At 42.7% G+C, this 19,061-nt stretch overlaps 1 protein-coding gene across 1 annotated transcript; it reads right to left on the minus strand.

Moving 5' to 3' along the window:
- Window positions 1-13,998: 13,998 nt before the first annotated feature.
- Window positions 13,999-16,912, minus strand: LOC125545349 (internalin I). Its single transcript, XM_048709265.1, is given in 7 exon segments — window positions 13,999-14,439; window positions 14,556-15,068; window positions 15,156-15,768; window positions 15,937-16,154; window positions 16,291-16,445; window positions 16,584-16,796; window positions 16,798-16,912. Coding segments are annotated over 7 exon segments (1,935 nt in total). The 5' UTR covers window positions 16,908-16,912; the 3' UTR covers window positions 13,999-14,326.
- Window positions 16,913-19,061: the final 2,149 nt, after the last annotated feature.

A 19,061-nucleotide genomic window follows, 5' to 3' on the forward strand; every position in this document is an offset into this window, starting at 1 on the left:
TCAGAAATGCTACAGAGCTCCCACTCATTTTCTTGTAAATACAGGCTTCTCCAAAAGTCTGTATAAAACCAATGCTTTGATCACACTATCAAAGCGTTTATTCCAACTCCGAGAGGCTTGCACCAGTCCATAAATGGATCGCTGGAGCTTGCACACTTTGTTAGCTCCCTTTGGATCGACAAAACCTTCCGGCTGCATCATATACAACTCTTCTTGCAGAAATCCATTCAGGAATGCAGTTTTGACATCCATTTGCCAAATTTCATAATCATAAAATGCAGCAATTGCTAACATGATTCGGACAGACTTAAGCATCGCTACGGGTGAGAAGGTCTCATCGTAGTCAATCCCTTGAACTTGCCGAAAACCTTTTGCGACAAGTCAAGCTTTGTAGACAGTAATATTACCGTCAGCGTCAGTCTTCTTCTTGAAGATCCATTTATTCTCAATTGATTGCCGATCATTGGGCAAGTCAACCAAAATCCATACTTTTTTCTCATACATGGATCCCATCTCAGATTTCATGGCTTCAAGCCATTTTGCGGAATCTGGGCTCACCATCGCTTCTTCATAGTTCGTAGGTTCATCATGATCTAGTAGCATGACTTCCAGAACAGGATTACCGTACCACTCTGGCGCGGATCTTACTCTGGTTGATCTACGAGGTTCAGTAGTATCTTGTTCTGAAGTTTCATGATCATTATCATTAGCTTCCTCACTAATTGGTGTAGGTGTCACAGAAACAGGTTTCTGTGATGTACTACTTTCCAATAAGGGAGCAGGTATAGTTACCTCGTCAAGTTCTACTTTCCTCTCACTCACTTCTTTCGAGAGAAACTCCTTCTCCAGAAAGTTTCCGAATTTAGCAACAAAAGTCTTGCCTTCGGATCTATGATAGAAGGTGTATCCAATAGTTTCCTTTGGATATCCTATGAAGACACATTTTTCCGATTTGGGTTCGAGCTTATCAGGTTGAAGATTTTTCACATAAGCATCGCAGCCCCAAACTTTCAGAAACGTTAACTTTGGTTTCTTGCCAAACCACAGTTCATAAGGCGTCGTCTCAACGGATTTTGATGGTGCCCTATTTAACGTGAATGCGGCCGTCTCTAGAGCATATCCCCAAAATGATAGCGGTAAATCAGTAAGAGACATCATAGATCGCACCATATATAGTAAAGTACGATTACAACGTTCGGACACACCATTACGCTGTGGTGTTCCGGGTGGCGTGAGTTGCGAAACTATTCCACATTGTTTCAAATGTACACCAAACTCATAACTCAAATATTCTCCTCCACGATCAGATCATAGGAATTTTATTTTCTTGTTACGATGATTTTCAACTTCACTCTGAAATTCTTTGAACTTTTCAAACGTTTCAGACTTATGTTTCATTAAGTAGATATACCCATATCTGCTCAAGTCATCTGTGAAGGTGAGAAAATAACGATATCCGCCACGAGCCTCAACATTCATCGGACCACATACATCTGTATGTATGATTTCCAACAAATCTATTACTCTCTCCATAGTACCGGAGAACGGTGTTTTTGTCATCTTACCCATAAGGCACGGTTCGCAAGTACCAAGTGATTCATAATCAAGTGGTTCCAAAAGCCCATCAGTATGGAGTTTCTTCATGCTCTTTACACCGATATGACCCAAACGGCAGTGCCACAAATAAGTTGCACTATCATTATCAACTCTGCATCCTTTGGCTTCAACATTATGAATATGTGTGTCACTACTATCGAGATTTAATAAGAATAGACCACTCTTTAAGGGTGCATGACCATAAAAGATATTACTCATATAAATAGAACAACCATTATTCTCAGATTTAAATGAATAACCGTCTCGCATCAAACAAGATCCAGATATAATGTTCATGCTTAACACTGGCACCAAATAACAATTATTTAGGTCTAATACTAATCTCGAAGGTAGATGTAGAGGTAGCATGCCGACCGCGATCACATCGACTTTGGAACCATTTCCCACGCGCATTGTCACCTCGTCCTTAGCCAATCTTCGCTTAATCCGTAGTCCATGTTTCGAGTTGCAAATCTTAGCAACAGAACCAGTATCAAATACCCAGGTGCTACTGTGAGCATTAGTAAGGTACACATCAATAACATGTATATCACATATACCTTTGTTCACCTTGCCATCCTTCTTATCCACCAAATACTTGGGGCAGTTCCGCTTCCAGTGACCAATCTGCTTGCAGTAGAAGCACTCAGTTTCAGGCTTAGGTACAGGTTTGGGTTTCTTCTCTTGAGTAGCAACTTGCTTGCTGTTCTTTTTGAAGTTCCCTTTCTTCTTCCCTTTGCCCTTTTTCTTGAAACTAGTGGTCTTATTGACCATCAACACTTGATGTTCCTTCTTGATTTCTACCTCCGCAGCTTTCAGCATTGCGAAGAGCTCGGGAATAGTCTTATTCATCCCTTGCATATTATAGTTCATCACGAAGCTCTTGTAGCTTGGTGGCAGTGATTGGAGAATTCTGTCAATGACGCAATCATCTGGAAGATTAACTCCCAATTGAATCAAGTGATTATTATACCCAGACATTTTGAGTATATGCTCACTGACAGAACTGTTCTCCTCCATCTTGCAGCTATAGAACTTATTGGAGACTTCATATCTCTCAATCCGGGCATTTGCTTGAAATATTAACTTCAACTCCTGGAACATCTCATATGCTCCATGACGTTCAAAACGTCGTTGAAGTCCCGATTCTAAGCCGTAAAGCATGGCACACTGAACTATCGAGTAGTCATCAGCTTTGCTCTGCCAGACGTTCATAACATCTGGTGTTGCTCCAGCAGCAGGCCTGGCACCCAGCGGTGCTTCCAGGACGTAATTCTTCTATGCAGCAATGAGGATGATCCTCAAGTTACGGACCCAATCCGTGTAATTGCTACCATCATCTTTCAACTTTGCTTTCTCAAGGAACACATTAAAATTCAATGGAAGAACAGCACGGGCCATCTATCTACAATCAAACATAGACAAGCAAGATACTATCAGGTACTAAGTTCATGATAAATTTAGGTTCAATTAATCATATTACTAAAGAACTCCCACTTAGATAGACATCCCTCTAATCCTCTAAGTGATTACGTGATCCAAATCAACTAAACCATGTCCGATCATCACGTGAGATGGAGTAGTTTCATTGGTGAACATCGCTATGTTGATCATATCTACTATATGATTCACGCTCGACCTTTCGGTTTCCGTGTTCCGAGGCCATATCTGTATATGCTTGGCTCGTCAAGTATAACCTGAGTATTCTGCGTGTGCAACTGTTTTGCACCCGTTGTATTTGAACGTAGAGCCTATCACACCCGATCATCACGTGGTGTCTTAGCACGAAGAATTTCGCAACGGTGCATACTCAGGGAGAACACTTCTTGATAATTAGTGAGAGATCATCTTAAAATGCTACCATCAATCAAAGCAAGATAAGATGCATAAAAGATAAACATCACATGCAATCAATATAAGTGATATGATATGGCCATCATCATCTTGTGCTTGTGATCTCCATCTTTGAAGCACCGTCGTGATCATCATCTTGTGCTCGTGATCTCCATCTCCATTACTTCTCCCGGGGGGTTCCGGTAACCCTCCGGCTCTCCGGTTTTCTCCGAAATCACCCGGAACACTTCCAGTGTCCGAATATAGCCGTCCAATATATCAATCTTTATGTCTCGACCATTTCGAGACTCCTCGTCATGTCCGTGATCACATCCAGGACTCCGAACTAACTTCGGTACATCAAAACTCATAAACTCATAATATAACTGTCATCGAAACCTTAAGCGTGCGGACCCTACAAGTTCGAGAACCATGTAGACATGACCGACACACGTCTCCGGTCAATAACCAATAGCGGAACCTGGATGCTCATATTGGCTCCTACATATTCTACGAAGATCTTTATGGGTCAGACCGCATAACAACATACGTCGTTCCCTTTGTCATCGGTATGTTACTTGCCCGAGATTCGATCGTCGGTATCTCAATACCTAGTTCAATCTCGTTACCGGCAAGTCTCTTTACTCGTTTCGTAATACATCATCTTGCAACTAACTCATTAGTTGTAATGCTTGCAAGGCTTATGTGATGTGCATTACCGAGAGGGCCCAGAGATACCTCTCCGACAATCGGAGTGACAAATCCTAATCTCGAAATACGCCAACCCAACATTCACCTTTGGAGACACCTGTAGAGCTCCTTTATAATCACCCAGTTTCATTGTGATGTTTGGTAGCACACAAAGTGTTCCTCCGGTAAACGGGAGTTGCATAATCTCATAGTCATAGGAACATGTATAAGTCATGAAGAAAGCAATAGCAACATACTAAACAATCGGGTGCTAAGCTAATGGAATGGGTCATGTCAATCACATCATTCTCCTAATGATGTGATCCCATTAATCAAATGACAACACATTTCTATGGTTAGGAAACATAACCATCTTCGATTAATGAGCTAGTCAAGTAGAGGCATACTAGTGACGTTTGGTTTGTCTATGTATTCACACAAGTATTATGTTTCCGGATAATACAATTCTAGCATGAATAATAAACATTTATCATGATATAAGGAAATAAAAAAATAACATTATTATTGCCTCTAGGGCATATTTCCTTCACAATGTTCATACGACGTCGTCTCAACGGACTTATATGGTGTCCTATCTAAAGTGAATGCAGCTGTCTCCAATGCATAACCTCAAAATGAAACCATAGATCGGTAAGAGACATCATAGATCGCACCATATCTCATAAGGTTCGACTACGACGTCCGGACACACCATAACCCAGTGGTGTTCCAGGTGGCTTCAACTGTGAAACAATTTCACAATGTCTTAAGTGATTGCCAAACTCATAACTCAGAAATTCTCATCGATCAGATCGTAGGAATTTGATCTTCTTGTTATGATGGTTCTTAACTTCACTCTAAAATCGCTTGAACCTTTCAAACGTTTCAGACTTCTGCTTCATTAAGTAAATATACCTATATCTACCCAAATCGTCAGTGAAGATGAGAAAATAGCGATATCCACCGCACGCTTCAATTCTCATTGGATCACACGCATCAGCATGCATGATTTCCAACAAGTCACTTGCCCGTTTCATTGTACCTAAAAACGGGGTCTTAGTCATCCTGCCCATGAGGCATGGCTCGCATGTGTCAAGTGATTCAAAATCAAGTGACTCCAAACATCCATCGACATGGAGTTTCTTCATGCATCTTACGCCAATATGACCTAAGCGGCAATGCCACGAGAAAGTGGTACTATCATTATTAACTCTACATCTTTTGGCGTGAACATGTGTATTACCACGACCGAGATTCAATGAACCATTCACATAGGGTGCATGACCATGAAAGGTATCATTCATGTAAACAGAATAACCATTATTCCCTAACTTAAATGAATGACCGTATTGCAATGAACATGATCTAATCATATTCATGCTCAACGTAGACACCTGATAACATTTATCTAGGTTCAATACTAATCCCGAAGGCAGGTGGAGCATGCGATGGTGATCTCATCAACTTTGGAAACACTTCCAACACACATCGTCACCTCGCCCTTAGCCAGTCTCCGTTTAGTCCGTAGCTTTTGCTTCAAGTCACCAATAATAGTAACTGAACCGGTATCCAATACCCAGGTGCTACCAGGAGTACTAGTGAGGTACACATTAATAACATGTATATACTTCGAAGTTGCCAGCCTTCTTATCTACCATGCATTTGGGGTAATTCCGCCACCAGTGACCGTTCCCCTTACAATAGAAGCACTTAGTCTCGGGTTTGGGTTCAACCTTGGGTTCCTTCACTGGAGCGGCAACTGGTTTGCCATCCATGAAGTTTCCCTTCTAGCCCTTGCCCTTCTTGAAACCAGTGGTCTTGTTAAACCATCAACACTTGATGCTCCTTCTTGATTTCTACCTTTTGCGGTCTTAAGCACCGTGAACAGCTCCGGGATCAACTCCATCCCTTGCATGTCATAGTTCATCACGAAGATCTAGTATCTTAGTGATAGTGGCTAGAGAACTCTATCAATCACTATCTTATCTGGAAGTTTAACTCCCACTTGATTTAAGTGATTGTAGCACCCAGACATTCCGAGCACATGCTCACTAGCTGAGCTATTCTCCTCCATCTTGTTGGCAAAAGAACTTGTCAGAGGTCTCACACCTCTCAACACGGGCATGAGCCTGAAATCCCAATTTCAGCTCTTGGAACATCTCATATGTTCTATGTCGTTCAAAACGTCATTGGAATCCCGATTCTAAGCCGTAAAGTATGGTGCACTAAACTATCAAGTAGTCATCAGGATGTGTCTGTCAGGTGTTCACAACATCCACAGACGACGTTGTAGGGGTTTGCACATCGAGCGGTGCATCAAAGACGTAAGCCTTCTGTGTAGCAGTGAGGACACTCCTCGGACTACGAACCTAGTCTGCATCATTGCTTACAATATCTTTCAACTTAATCTTTCTCTAGGAACGTATTGAAACAGGGAGCTACAACGTGAGCTATTTATCTACAACATATTTGCAAAGACAATTTAGACTATGTTCATGATAATTGAGTTCATATAATCAAATTATTTAATGAACTCCCACTCAGATAGACATCCCTCTAGTCATCTGATACCACTGTTGGGGGTCGTAGCAGAAATTTAAAATTTTCTATGCATCACCAAGATCAATCTATGGAGTAATCTAGCAACGAGGGGAAGGAGAGTGCATCTACATACCCTTGTAGATCTCTAAGCGGAAGCGTTCAAGCAAACGGGGTTGATGGAGTCGTACTCGTCGTGATCCAAATCACCGATGATCCTAGCGCCGAACGGACGGCACCTCCGCGTTCAACACACGTACGGAACGGAGACGTCTCCCATGCCTTGATCCAGCAAGGAGGAGGGAGAGGTTGAGGAAGAGAGTCCAACAGCAGCACGATGGCGTGGTGGTGATGGAGCTCGTGGTTCTCCAGCAGGGCTTCGCCAAGCACTATGGAGAAGGAGGAGGTGTAGGAGGAGGGAGGGCTGCGCCAGGTTCAAGGGTGTGGCCGCCCTCCCACCCCTCCACTATTTATAGGTGGGGAGAGAGTGGGGTCGGCCCCCTTAGATCCCATCTAGGGTTGGGGGCGGCGGCCAAGGGGGGAGGAGTGCCTCCCAAGTCAAGTGGAGGCCCTCCCCCTTAGGGTTTCCCCTCTCCCATGCGCATGGGCCTTGGGGGGGCTGGTGCCCTTGGCCCATTAAGGTTAGGGCGCCCCCCTACAGCCCATGCTGCTGTATTGGACGTGGTGGAACATTTTCCAGACCTCCGGAATCCTCCGGAAGCTTCCCGGTACAATACCGGAAAAAACCAAACTTTTCCCGGAACCCGAACAACAACTTTCCATATATAAATCTTTACCTCCGGACCATTCTGGAACTCCTCGTGACGTCCGGGATCTCATCGGGACTCCGAACAACATTCGGTAATCACATACAAGTCTTCCTAATAACCCTAGCGTCATCGAACCTTAAGTGTGTAGACCCTACGGGTTCGGGAACCATGCAGACATGGCCGAGACAACTCTTCGGCCAATAACCAACAGCGGGATCTGGATACCCATGTTGGCTCCCACATGTTCCACGATGATCTCATCGGATGAACCACGATGTCGAGGATTCAATCAATCCCGTATTCAATTCCCTTTGTCCAGCGGTATTGTACTTGCCCGAGATTCGATCGTCGGTATCCCGATACCTTGTTCAATCTCGTTACCGGCAAGTCTCTTTACTCGTTCCGTAACACATCATCCCGTGATCAACTCCTTGGTCACATTGTGCACATTATGATGATGTCCTACCAAGTGGGCCCAGAGATACCTCTCCGTTTACACGGAGTGACAAATCCCAGTCTCGATTCGTGCCAACCCAACAGACACTTTCGGAGATACCTGTAGTGAACCTTTATAGCCACCCAGTTACGTTGTGACGTTTGGTACACCCAAAGCACTCCTACGGTATCTGGGAGTTGCACAATCTCATGGTCTAAGGAAATGATACTTGACATTAGAAAAGCTTTAGCATACGAACTACACGATCTTTGTGCTAGGCTTAGGATTGGGTCTTGTCCATCACATCATTCTCCTAATGATGTGATCCCGTTATCAACGACATCCAATGTCCATGGTCAGGAAACCATAACCATCTATTGATCAACGAGCTAGTCAACTAGAGGCTTACTAGGGACATGGTGTTGTCTATGTATCCACACATGTATCTGAGTTTCCTATCAATACAATTCTAGCATGGATAATAAATGATTGTCATGAACAATGAAATATAATATAATAATAACTAATTTATTATTGCCTCTAGGGCATATTTCCAACATTGAGTTAATATCGTCTGTCATCAATTGTAATAACATAGTGTTAACATGTGAATTTTCTCCTTAGACCATGAGAGTATCATAGTCACTTCTTACAGTATGATGGGCTTTGGAGTTTCTCAAACGTCACATGTAACACGATGATCATAACGACAACTTACAGGCACATCGAAAAGTTTGACAAGGGACTGGATAGCTCGAGAGTGGGATTTGCTCCTCCAACGATGGAGAGATATTCTTAGGGCCCTCTTAGTGTGACAACATCAATCATCGTCTGGCCAGGCACAGGTGACTTCATCATAGGGATGCCAGAACACAATAACGAGAAAGCAGAACAAAATCGGTAACGAGGATTTCGGTATAGTGAGCATGGTGATGACTTAGGAGGATATCGATGTATCCCAGGTTTTGTGAAGTATCGCGAAGCAAAGGGGACATCACATGATAACAAAGGCTCACTCGAATATTATTCGTGTGCTCATAGGGCTCGATATGGACGTCCATGGTGCCCCTGTCGGTCATTGAACGAACAGTTTCGTTCATGTCTATGAGTTACCGAACCTACGGGGTCATAAGTTTAAGGCAATCACGATCTGGTGAGTGTTAGTAGGACGGAAGTGATGAGACTACATTTGTGGAATTGTTTCATTGGTATTTGGAATAGTTACGAGAGAATCCGGAAGCGTTTCAAGGTCACCAGAAAGGTTTCGGTGAATATCGGGTAATAATGGGTATTACCGATATATTATATATAGGTGAAAAATATTTCCCCAGATGTTAAAAAATATATGTAATGATCTAGAAGTATTTAGAACATTCTATATTTAATTTAAATATCAACGGGTCCAAAAAGGCCAGGAGGTGGAGGGAATTATGGGCCACAAAGGCACATAAGGAAGTGGCGCCCCTTGGTCGGCGCCCTAAGGAGGGTATTTCCCTCGTTGGTGGTTGCCCCCTCCTCCTCTAACCTATATATACTAGGGGTTTTTCCTCTATTGAACACACAAGTTTTGGAGCCTCCTCTAGTTCTTCTAGTTCTAATTGGTCCTAGTTGACTAATTAGAGCTAGGATAATCCTCTTGTTCTCATAATTAGAAACCCTGCGTGGTTCTAATCTCCTCCCTCTAATTCTCAGGCGACGATTAGCTTTGGACGGCAAAGCGTTGCCGGATCATAAAGGTTGCACGCTCGCAACCAAGTAGAGAGGCCGTGTTTTCGGGGACTGTTCATGGGCGGTATGATGGATCGTTCATCAATGGTTCGAGGGACTCCAAGTATATGATATACACCGACACGTTCTTCTTCCGCTGCATTTTTGTTTTCTACTACATTTCCAAACAATGTCTTCTTCAAAAATGTCGCAACAATCGCCAAAAAATTCAATGGACAGGGGGTTTCGAAATGTATATGCACATGAGTAATACCAAGGAGCATATGAATGCCGGCCTCAGTTACATATGCATGTGTCACCAAAAAAGGCAACACACTCCATCATCTCCCTACATGCAAAACCAAACAACATTTCTTTTTGTAATATCTCAACAACACCAAAGACGCAGCAGCTAAGTGTGTCCAACCCTTCTAGTTAGTGTATCATTTGTACATGCATGCAAACCTCAATTATTTGTAGCTGTGGACCCACTCATGGCACGCCTCACGAGAAGACAACCATGGACACACGCCCTCACCGGATCATCCTTTTTTAACTTAGTTTTTGTTTGTACATGATTTTTTTCTATACTCTTAAGAGTCATAGCTTCTACTTCCTCCATTCACAATTAATTGAAAATTTAAAATTTTCCTAAGTCAAACACCATTAAGTTTGACCAAGTCAATAAAAAATATGCTAATATATATCTATGATATCAAATATTAATGATACAAAATTGTTTTTTATGATGAATGTGATTAAATTAACTTGATGTTGTTGATATTGATGTATTTTTTGATATAGTTGATCAAACGTGAAGATGTTTAATTTAGAAGCAAAAAACTAAAACTTTAATCTATATACCTACTATTAAAGGGAATAGATATTCTTGGTTTGGTTTAGTCATTTTCGTTTGGTTTACACACGTTAAGCGATCTGGGCCAGGTACTTGTATGTTGATGGGCCTTTTATGGGCTTTCATAGAGAGACCGCAAAAAATAATTGGGTCAAAATAAATCAACATTGTGGTAATTGAACACAAGACCTCTCGTCTATCTCTTAGACGTAACAACCAAAGACTTATGCACATTTCATATTTACTAATCCTAACTCACTCTAAATATACGAGTGGCAGTCATCATGTTTAATTTTTTTTGCGAGAAAAGGAGTTGATATTAAAATGGCCAAATTACAGAAAGGTCCACACAAAAAAGGAAATTACAACCAGTCATCATGTTTAATTTTTTTGCGAGAAAAGGAGTTGATATTAAAATGGCCAAATTACAGAAAGGTCCACACAAAAAAGGAAATTACAACCAAGCCCCTCTGCAACCCAACTACGCCGGCACCATGGACGAGCCGATGACGCCTTGGATCGAAGCAGCCCCCAGGCGAAACAGGATGTCTCCCATCAACGGTCCCTGAGGACCTACACCCATGGCTGTCGTGGTCGTCGCACCGCTCAACATCGCCTTCCTTCTTCGGATCTTCAACCGTCGGAATTGCCATCCCTCGATCTCCAGCACGGGGGAACCGTGCACGGCCGCTTCACCGAGCAGCAAGCACAAAGAAAGGAGCTGGTCCACAGCGGAGCTCCACCGGAACTTCGCCGTCGAAGGAGAGACCAACACCTGCAAAAAGCTGATCCAGTCGTGCCGCCGCCTCCACGACGCCACCGGCTGACTCCCTAGGCATGCCTACACTATGTACACGTTGCAAATCGGGCCTCCCCCGTCCTCCCGCCACCGGAGCGGCTGGCGGCGGGCGAGGGAGCCGCCGATTCGGCAACGGCGAGGTGGAGAGCCCGGGGTTCACACAAATCGCCCTTCGTTCCTGTAGATGGGGAAGGGTGAGGCCCAAGGCTCATGTTTAGGGAGAGGACTAAAGCGGGTGAGGACTTCATGGTAATTAATGAAAGGGTTATGCTTAAATGCCATTAAAAATGATTGTACTTAAATGGAATCAGTGGGAGATTATGCCCCGCAAAGAAAATATGAACACGGCTAAATTGCAACGTATTTTTTATGTTCATTTTGTAGAAGGGCGTTGTTGCGTTGCAACATGTTCTTCATAATGAATCCGATGTTGTGGGACATTATGCTTGTGCAAAACATCAATTTTCTTCGTTGCAACGCACGGGCATATGTGCTAGTTAATTTGAAATGGGGGTAGTAGTGTGGTTCAGAAATAATTGAGCCCAGTGTCTTTGCATCTCCTCTTGAGCTAGCGCGCCAGAACTGCTCCCTTCCTCATGAGGGTCGAGCTATGCCCCTCTATGTTTGCTGCAATCTAGGTGCAGCACTGCATCTTCAGTTTTCTCTTCCCTGCTTCCTTTACATCCTGACAAAGTATGCCTTGTCTAATCACACTCATTCACCTAATTGGTTCTTGGACACATTAGATTTTTCTTTTTTGCAGAAAAAATTAATTTCATTTCAATCAAGGTGGTTCGTTACAATCCTCTTGGCAAATAGTGTCAATTTCGTCTGGGCCATGGCGGAGCCAGAGGGCCGTGCGAGTGAATGATCTACCCATCTGTGCTAAAGCATGAGCTACATTATTTTGACTTCTCCTAACATGTGCTATAGAGAATCACGCCCAGACTTAAGTAGTTGTTTACCTTCCTCAACTAAAGAGTTTTGTTGCATTTGGTGTGTTCTAGGTATGGTTTTGTCTCCATGAACAGAGAAATTAGAGCTTCCTGCAAACGGTTAGTACACATGTGGTCAGAAATTGGGTTGGGTAATTCAGATTTCAAAGCGGACATGAAAAGTCTTTTTTTTATGCTACACCACTTGAGTTTTTACAAAAAGAACTGTATATGTTCCAAGGAAGAATTTTCAAAACAGTCATCATAGAACTTACGATACAAGGTTTACGATTGGAAGATACTTTTGATGTGAATAAAAAATTGTACCAGACTATCGTCACATGTTGACCAAGTGGGTTGCCCAAATTTTCGCCGCTAAACAAATATATAACTTTTATATTGTAGGACTCTTATCCTTCAACATGAGAAGTTCATCCATTTTTATATAGTAATAGTAGGACTCTTCTCATAGAACATGAGAAACGCATCCTTTTTTCATACTACAACACGTGTGTTTTGAAAAAGAAACCTGCCTTATATTTATTCTACAGTATTTATATGAGTCTATCTGCTGCCATATTTTGAAGAGAGTTTTTTTTTTTTTTTAAGAGAGCTGCTGCCATATTGCTTTGGAAAAAAACTATATATGTTTCGTTTGTCGACCTGTTCATGACAAAAACTCATTTAAGCCCATGAGCTCAAGCAGACCTTCTTTAGTCCAATATCTCCAGACTCTAGAGTACCAAGGTTTGTCTTGTATGTAGACATTGTACATATCACCTTTCATGTAATACGATATATACACCATAAGCCTTCGGGCCATAGTCAATATATAATCAGAGTTATTAAAGTGAATCAATTCCATATATAACTAGATTAAATTATATTGTGTCTCATTTCTTGTGATTCCGTGGCGCAGCACGGGCATCTTACTAATAAGAAAACAATCCCGTAGAAAGAATTCATGCATCGGAACGATGTCATCTTCAATGGGGTCCATCCCCCTCCGCGAGTGTGGTGTTGTAGGACTTGCGAAAATACTTAGACTGGTGAAAGTGCAGCCAATCATCTCATAGATCTCGAGCCTCGAGATCCACCTCCATATGTTCTCTCAAACTTGTATGCCCATGCTGGTTTATGGGATGAAGTTGCAAGAATAAGGAGTCTGATGAAGCAAAAGAGAAACTGGCTTGAGTTGGATGGATGTTGGAAATCATTGTCGAGTTCGGAGCTGGTGACACCGGCCATCCACAAGCACAAGAAATCTATGCAATAGTTGGTTGATCAGAGAAATTAAAGACATTGACTATGTACTAGACACAAGCATTGTGCTCCATTACATGTCAGATGAGCTCAAGGAGTGTCTGCTTCAGCACAGCGAGAAGATTGCTGTGGCATTTGGTTTGTTTACAGTACATCACCCAACAAAACCAACAAGGATCTTTAAGAATCTCCGTGTGTTTGCAGATTTCTATAATTGTTTTTGTATAGTTTTTTTTATGGGAATTGTTTCTGTACTACAATTAGTTTATCATACAGTTATGGCTGTGTATAGTTATATGAACAATTCAATTTCACCAGCAGCTTGTTTCTTATCTTTTTGTGCAATACTTGCAACTTCCAGAAGTCCATAGCTGGTTAGAAGAACAAATACGTCTATTAATTCCCAGCAGGGAGAATGAACTTGGTTATTTTCCACCCAGGAAGGAACAATATGATCCATTTAGGAACAATGTTTACATGGAAAATGCTGCACCTCATGGACTCTCCTTCGTTTACCATGTATTGCTCATGGGTAATAAGACTGATCGTGATCAAATGGCAAATACATACACTTGTTTACGACAAAAATCATCCTACATCAGGAAGCATCAACCATTTGAACCCATGGTCACATCTGACAACATAACACAAATGCCCTCTGTTAAAACAGATGAACTGACTGAATACATACTTCAGGATCACAAAGGCATATAAATCATACAAACAAATTCTTCATGTTACAACTCAGACAGTTGGCAGTATACAGTGAGAGAAGCACTATTTAATCAAATGACAAGCTGTCTTTAGCTAATTCAAAATTGCGACATCCCCCAAGAAAATAGATGCACTATTTAATCAAATGACGAAACTGAAGTGCGTGACAAAAGTAAACCAGAACTTGTCTCATTCCATCCTTCGCAGCTCTGGTGGAAGCTGCACGTCATGTAACACTGAATTCGATTGGGTAAGATCTTGGATCTCCAGCATTTTCTCCCTGCTGTATTTTATCCTTTGATCTGTTTAAATCAAAAGGCAAATTTGTTATCATACGTTATAAAGCACATAGGTCACTCAGATTATATTCCTTCTAACTGAAAGAGAATAAAGCAGATTGAAGTTACGTCACCCTTACCTACGAAGAAGATACCAGAATGCCTGCTAGAATCAGCCGAGCTATTAACAACTTTAGTTTTTGCCCGTGGAAGATGCCTAGACTTGTGAACTTGTGAAGTACCGATGTGGCTTGGTTGAAGTTCCTGAATTAGTTCATGTCTCACCTCTATCACCGGGTGATGGCTACGAAATGATGAGATGGCATACCCTGTTAAGACCCAGCAGCCACTTAAATCCAACACATGTAGCTGGGCAGGGGGCACAAATTGCAGAAGCCCAGAGTTTGATAATATACTCCCACAAAATCCAAGATGTATCAAATTTGAGGCAGAAGACAGGGCATGCAATGCGGGGTCAGACAAGAAATCACTTTTCAGGTACAAATATTTTAGTGCTCTAAAGGATGCTATGGAAGGTATAACTTCATCTGACAGTGGTGTATCCTCCAGATTTAGACTTTCAAGATATATGAGATGCTCAAGTAGAGGCAGAGACAGTACTTTCTCTGAGTTTGCTTCAGCACGAGTGAACCCTGTAATATGATAGAATTCAGTTTCTCAAAGAGAAAGCGTGTTTATTTAATCAAGAAAAAGAAATAAATGCAAAGCAAAAAAGCAACCTTTGATACTTGTATGACTTAGATCTATCACTCTCAATGAAGGCATCATGCTGATATATACTAGAGCAGAATCATCAACTTTTGTATAAGCTAAAGACAGTGAAGCCAGGTTTGGAACTGTTCCTGCCAAAATACATGGTGCCTGAGAGGTTATTCCAGTATTCTTGAGGCTTAGATATCTCAGCTTCATTCCAATATTTGCAACATACTCGATTGCATCATCAGTTACTCTGCTCAAGCTAAGGTCCAAATGCTCTAGACTTTTCATCTTTTGCAGGCCATATAAGTTGCTTAAAGAACAACCAGACATGTCCAAGAATGAAAATGAGCTTGCTACGATGCTAGAGAACACCTCATCAATGTCACCAAATGAGGCTGCAGAGGCCGTAAACTTTTGCAAAGGAATATGAACTTCAGAATCACCGCCACGAATGGAATAAATTGTACAGTTGCTCATATTAAGATATTTCATGTTTGGAAGGGGTGGCAAACGAGTCACATGTGTCCAAGAAACATTTAAGAACCTCAATCTTGTAAACGCCTTAAGGACGGAAGCTCCCTCATCAGTAATTTCACTACCCCATATATCAAGGTGCTCAAGTTGAGTCAATACCTGGAACAGTAAAAACTATAAATTAATACTCCATTACGCGTCACTCAAAAAGAAATGAGCAAGCAGTGGCATAGTGATATGTATATATGCTATCAGAAAATATAAACATTACTAGATGAGACTGCATCCTTTAATGGAAAAAAATGGTCGCACATCATGAGTATGTACCTGTAATGACCGTAATGCTTTGTCGGTCATATGAATCCCTCCCAAATCTAGCAAATTTAAACCTTTTAGTGCTGAGATGAGCATCACCCCATTGTCAGTCAATCCAGTCTCAGATAAGTGTAGCTTCTCCAGACTATCAATGGAGACTATATGTTTGATGCCGGCATCAGTTATCCTAGAGCATCTCGACAAGTCCAATTCTTTTAGCATACTCATGCCTGAATAATCAGAGCAACTTTATTAAAAACTAGTAAGGCAATTAATTAATTTCTTCAATCAAACCAAGTCATGTTTCGAAACTATGTACTGGAAATCATGGTTTCATCATTATAGAAATAAGCTTGAGAGCTGTACCGGAGAGCGGCCAGATCGCGGCGTGGTCGACCTTCTTGCAGTCCGCCAGCTTGAGGATGCCCAGGTACCGGAACGAGCCGAGGTAAGCCAGCCACTCCGCATCTACGGCGATGTTGCCGCTGAAGTCGACCTCCTGCACCGAGTGCTGGAAAACCCTGCGCACACAAGCACGATTCATCCACACGCGGCAGGAAACAACAGATCCAGAAACGGAACAGCGCAGAACCGTCTCATGGTAGAGAAAACAGAGAAAAAATCGGGCATGTTCTGGGCGGAGAAGGCGGGGCGCTTACTCGAGGAGGGAGGGGAAAAGGAGGCGGCGAGCGGCGAGGCGGCTGAGGAGCGCGTCGGCCACCTGCCCGGGCAGGCGCTCGAGGGACCGGCGTTGGCGGCGCCAGGCCTCCACGGAGGCTCGGCACCGCGCCGCTGCGTCGATGCAGCGGTCGACGAGCCGCGGCTCGCCCGCGTTTCCGGCGGAGGCGGAGGCGGCTGCCATGGGTTGGACGGCACGGCAAGTCCGGCGTTTCGGTGCTAGCCGCCGCTTGACGGGAGGGGGCGAAATGATGGGATCTGGGGGACCTCGCAGAGCTGGGCACGGCGTAGGATTTGTTAACCATCGCAGGGCTCGGTACTTCCTTGGCTCTCAAGACAATTCTTTAATTCTTTTTTTTTTAAGATAACTCTCTAATTCCTTGGTCTCAAGTAATTATTTACTCCTATCTATTTACTGTCAACTTTTTTTTTGAAACATCAGTACAAACACAAGCGCTCATATACACGTGCATACACTCACCCCTATGAGGGCACACACGCACATCCTATCCCTACGAGCACCTTCGAAAAACTGGAAATCTCAAAATAAATCCAGGAATAAATGCGAGCACCATGATTTGAACTCTGGTGGGTTGGGGATACCACACTCACTCTAACCATCCAACCACAGGTTGGTTCGCTACTCTCAACCTTTTTTCATAATAATACGAGTCTCATTAATGTCATAAAGATTAAAATATAAGTCATGTAAAGGCAAACATGACAAAATTAAAAAAGACAGTAAAACGCCTCTGAGTTTGACACCAACGTCTATCACCTGCCTCCGGCACCACCACAACAACCACCGAAGGAAAAAATGATGGATCACCCCCTCATCCGAGCTCGACGCAGTTACATCGCTGATATGGAGCTTTGCGGACCTTCAGGGTGGCTCATCAAAAGTGAAGTCATTGTCGTTGAACGAATCAGACCGAGGCAACACCCGGGACATGACATCAAACTCTAGATCTGGCACCTCACCATGACTAAGACGCCGAAGAAGAAAACCATGTCTGCCATTGATAACCCACAAGTATAGGGAATCACAACAGTTATCGAGGGTAGAGTATTCAACCCAAATTTATAGATTCGACACAAGGGGGGCCAAAGAACATTTGAAGGTATTAGCAGCTAAGTTGTCAATTCAACCACACCTGAAGATTAATTATCTGCAGCAACGTGATCAGTAGCAAAGTAATATGATAGTTTTGATAGTAGTGACAGTAGCAATGGTAACAGTGATAGCAATAATTTTGTAGTAAGTGCAATAGTAACGATAGCAATAGTAACTTAGCAAGAACAATAATAGATAAATTCGTAGGCATTGAATCGGTGACTTGTTGGATAATATTCATCATGAGACAGTTATAACCTAGGACGATACGGCACTAGCTCCAGTTCATCAATATAATATAGGCATGTATACCATAAATAGTCATACGTGCTTATGGGAAGAACTTGCATGACATCTTTTGTCCTACCCTCCCGTAGCAGCGGGGTCCTATTGGAAACTAAGGGATATTAAGGCCTTCTTTTAATAGAGAACCGAAACAAAGCATTAACACATGGTGAATACATGAACTCCTCAAACTACGGTCATCGCCGGGAGTGGTCCCGACTATTGTCACTCCGGAGTTGCCGGATCATAACATGTAGTAGGTGACTATAACTTGCAAGATCGGATCTAGAACATGGATATAATGATGATAACATAAACAGTTCAGATCTGAAATCATGGCATCAGGGCCCAAAATGACAAGCATTAAGCATGGCAAAGTCATAGCAACATCAATCTTAGAACATAGTGGATACTAGGGATCAAGCCCTAACAAAACTAACTCGATTACATGATGAATCTCATCCAACTCCTCACCGACCAGCGAGCCTACAAAGAAATTACTCACTCTCGATGGGGAGCATTATGAAATTGGCGATGGAAAAGGGGTTGGTGATGATGAAAAACGAAGATCCACTCTCTGGAGCCCCAAACGTACTCCAAATCTGGCCTCCCGATGAAGAATGGAGGTGACGGCGGCTCCGTCTCGTGGATCGCGATAATTCTTTCTCCCTGATTTTTTCTGAAAAATAGGTATTTATGGAGTTGGAATCAGGGTCTGCGGGGCCACCAAATGGGGACAACCCACCTGGGCGCGCCAGGTGGGGGGCGCGCCCTGGTGGGTTGTGCCCACCCAGGTGCCCCCCTCCGGTGGGTCTTGGCTCCAGAAATTCTTATTTATTGTATAAAATTTCTTCGCAAAGTTTCGTTCCATTTCGAGAACTTTTATTTTCGCACAAAAACAACACCATGGTAGTTTTGCTGAAAACAACGTCAGTCTGGGTTTAGTTTCATTCAAATCATGCAAATTAGAGTCCAAAATAAGAGGAAAAGCGTTAACATAAGTAGATACGTTGAAGACGTATCAACTCCCCCAAGTTTAAACATTTGTTTGTCCTCAAGC

This window comes from Triticum urartu, chromosome 3 (assembly GCF_003073215.2).
Source record: "Triticum urartu cultivar G1812 chromosome 3, Tu2.1, whole genome shotgun sequence".
NCBI lineage: Eukaryota > Viridiplantae > Streptophyta > Magnoliopsida > Poales > Poaceae > Triticum > Triticum urartu.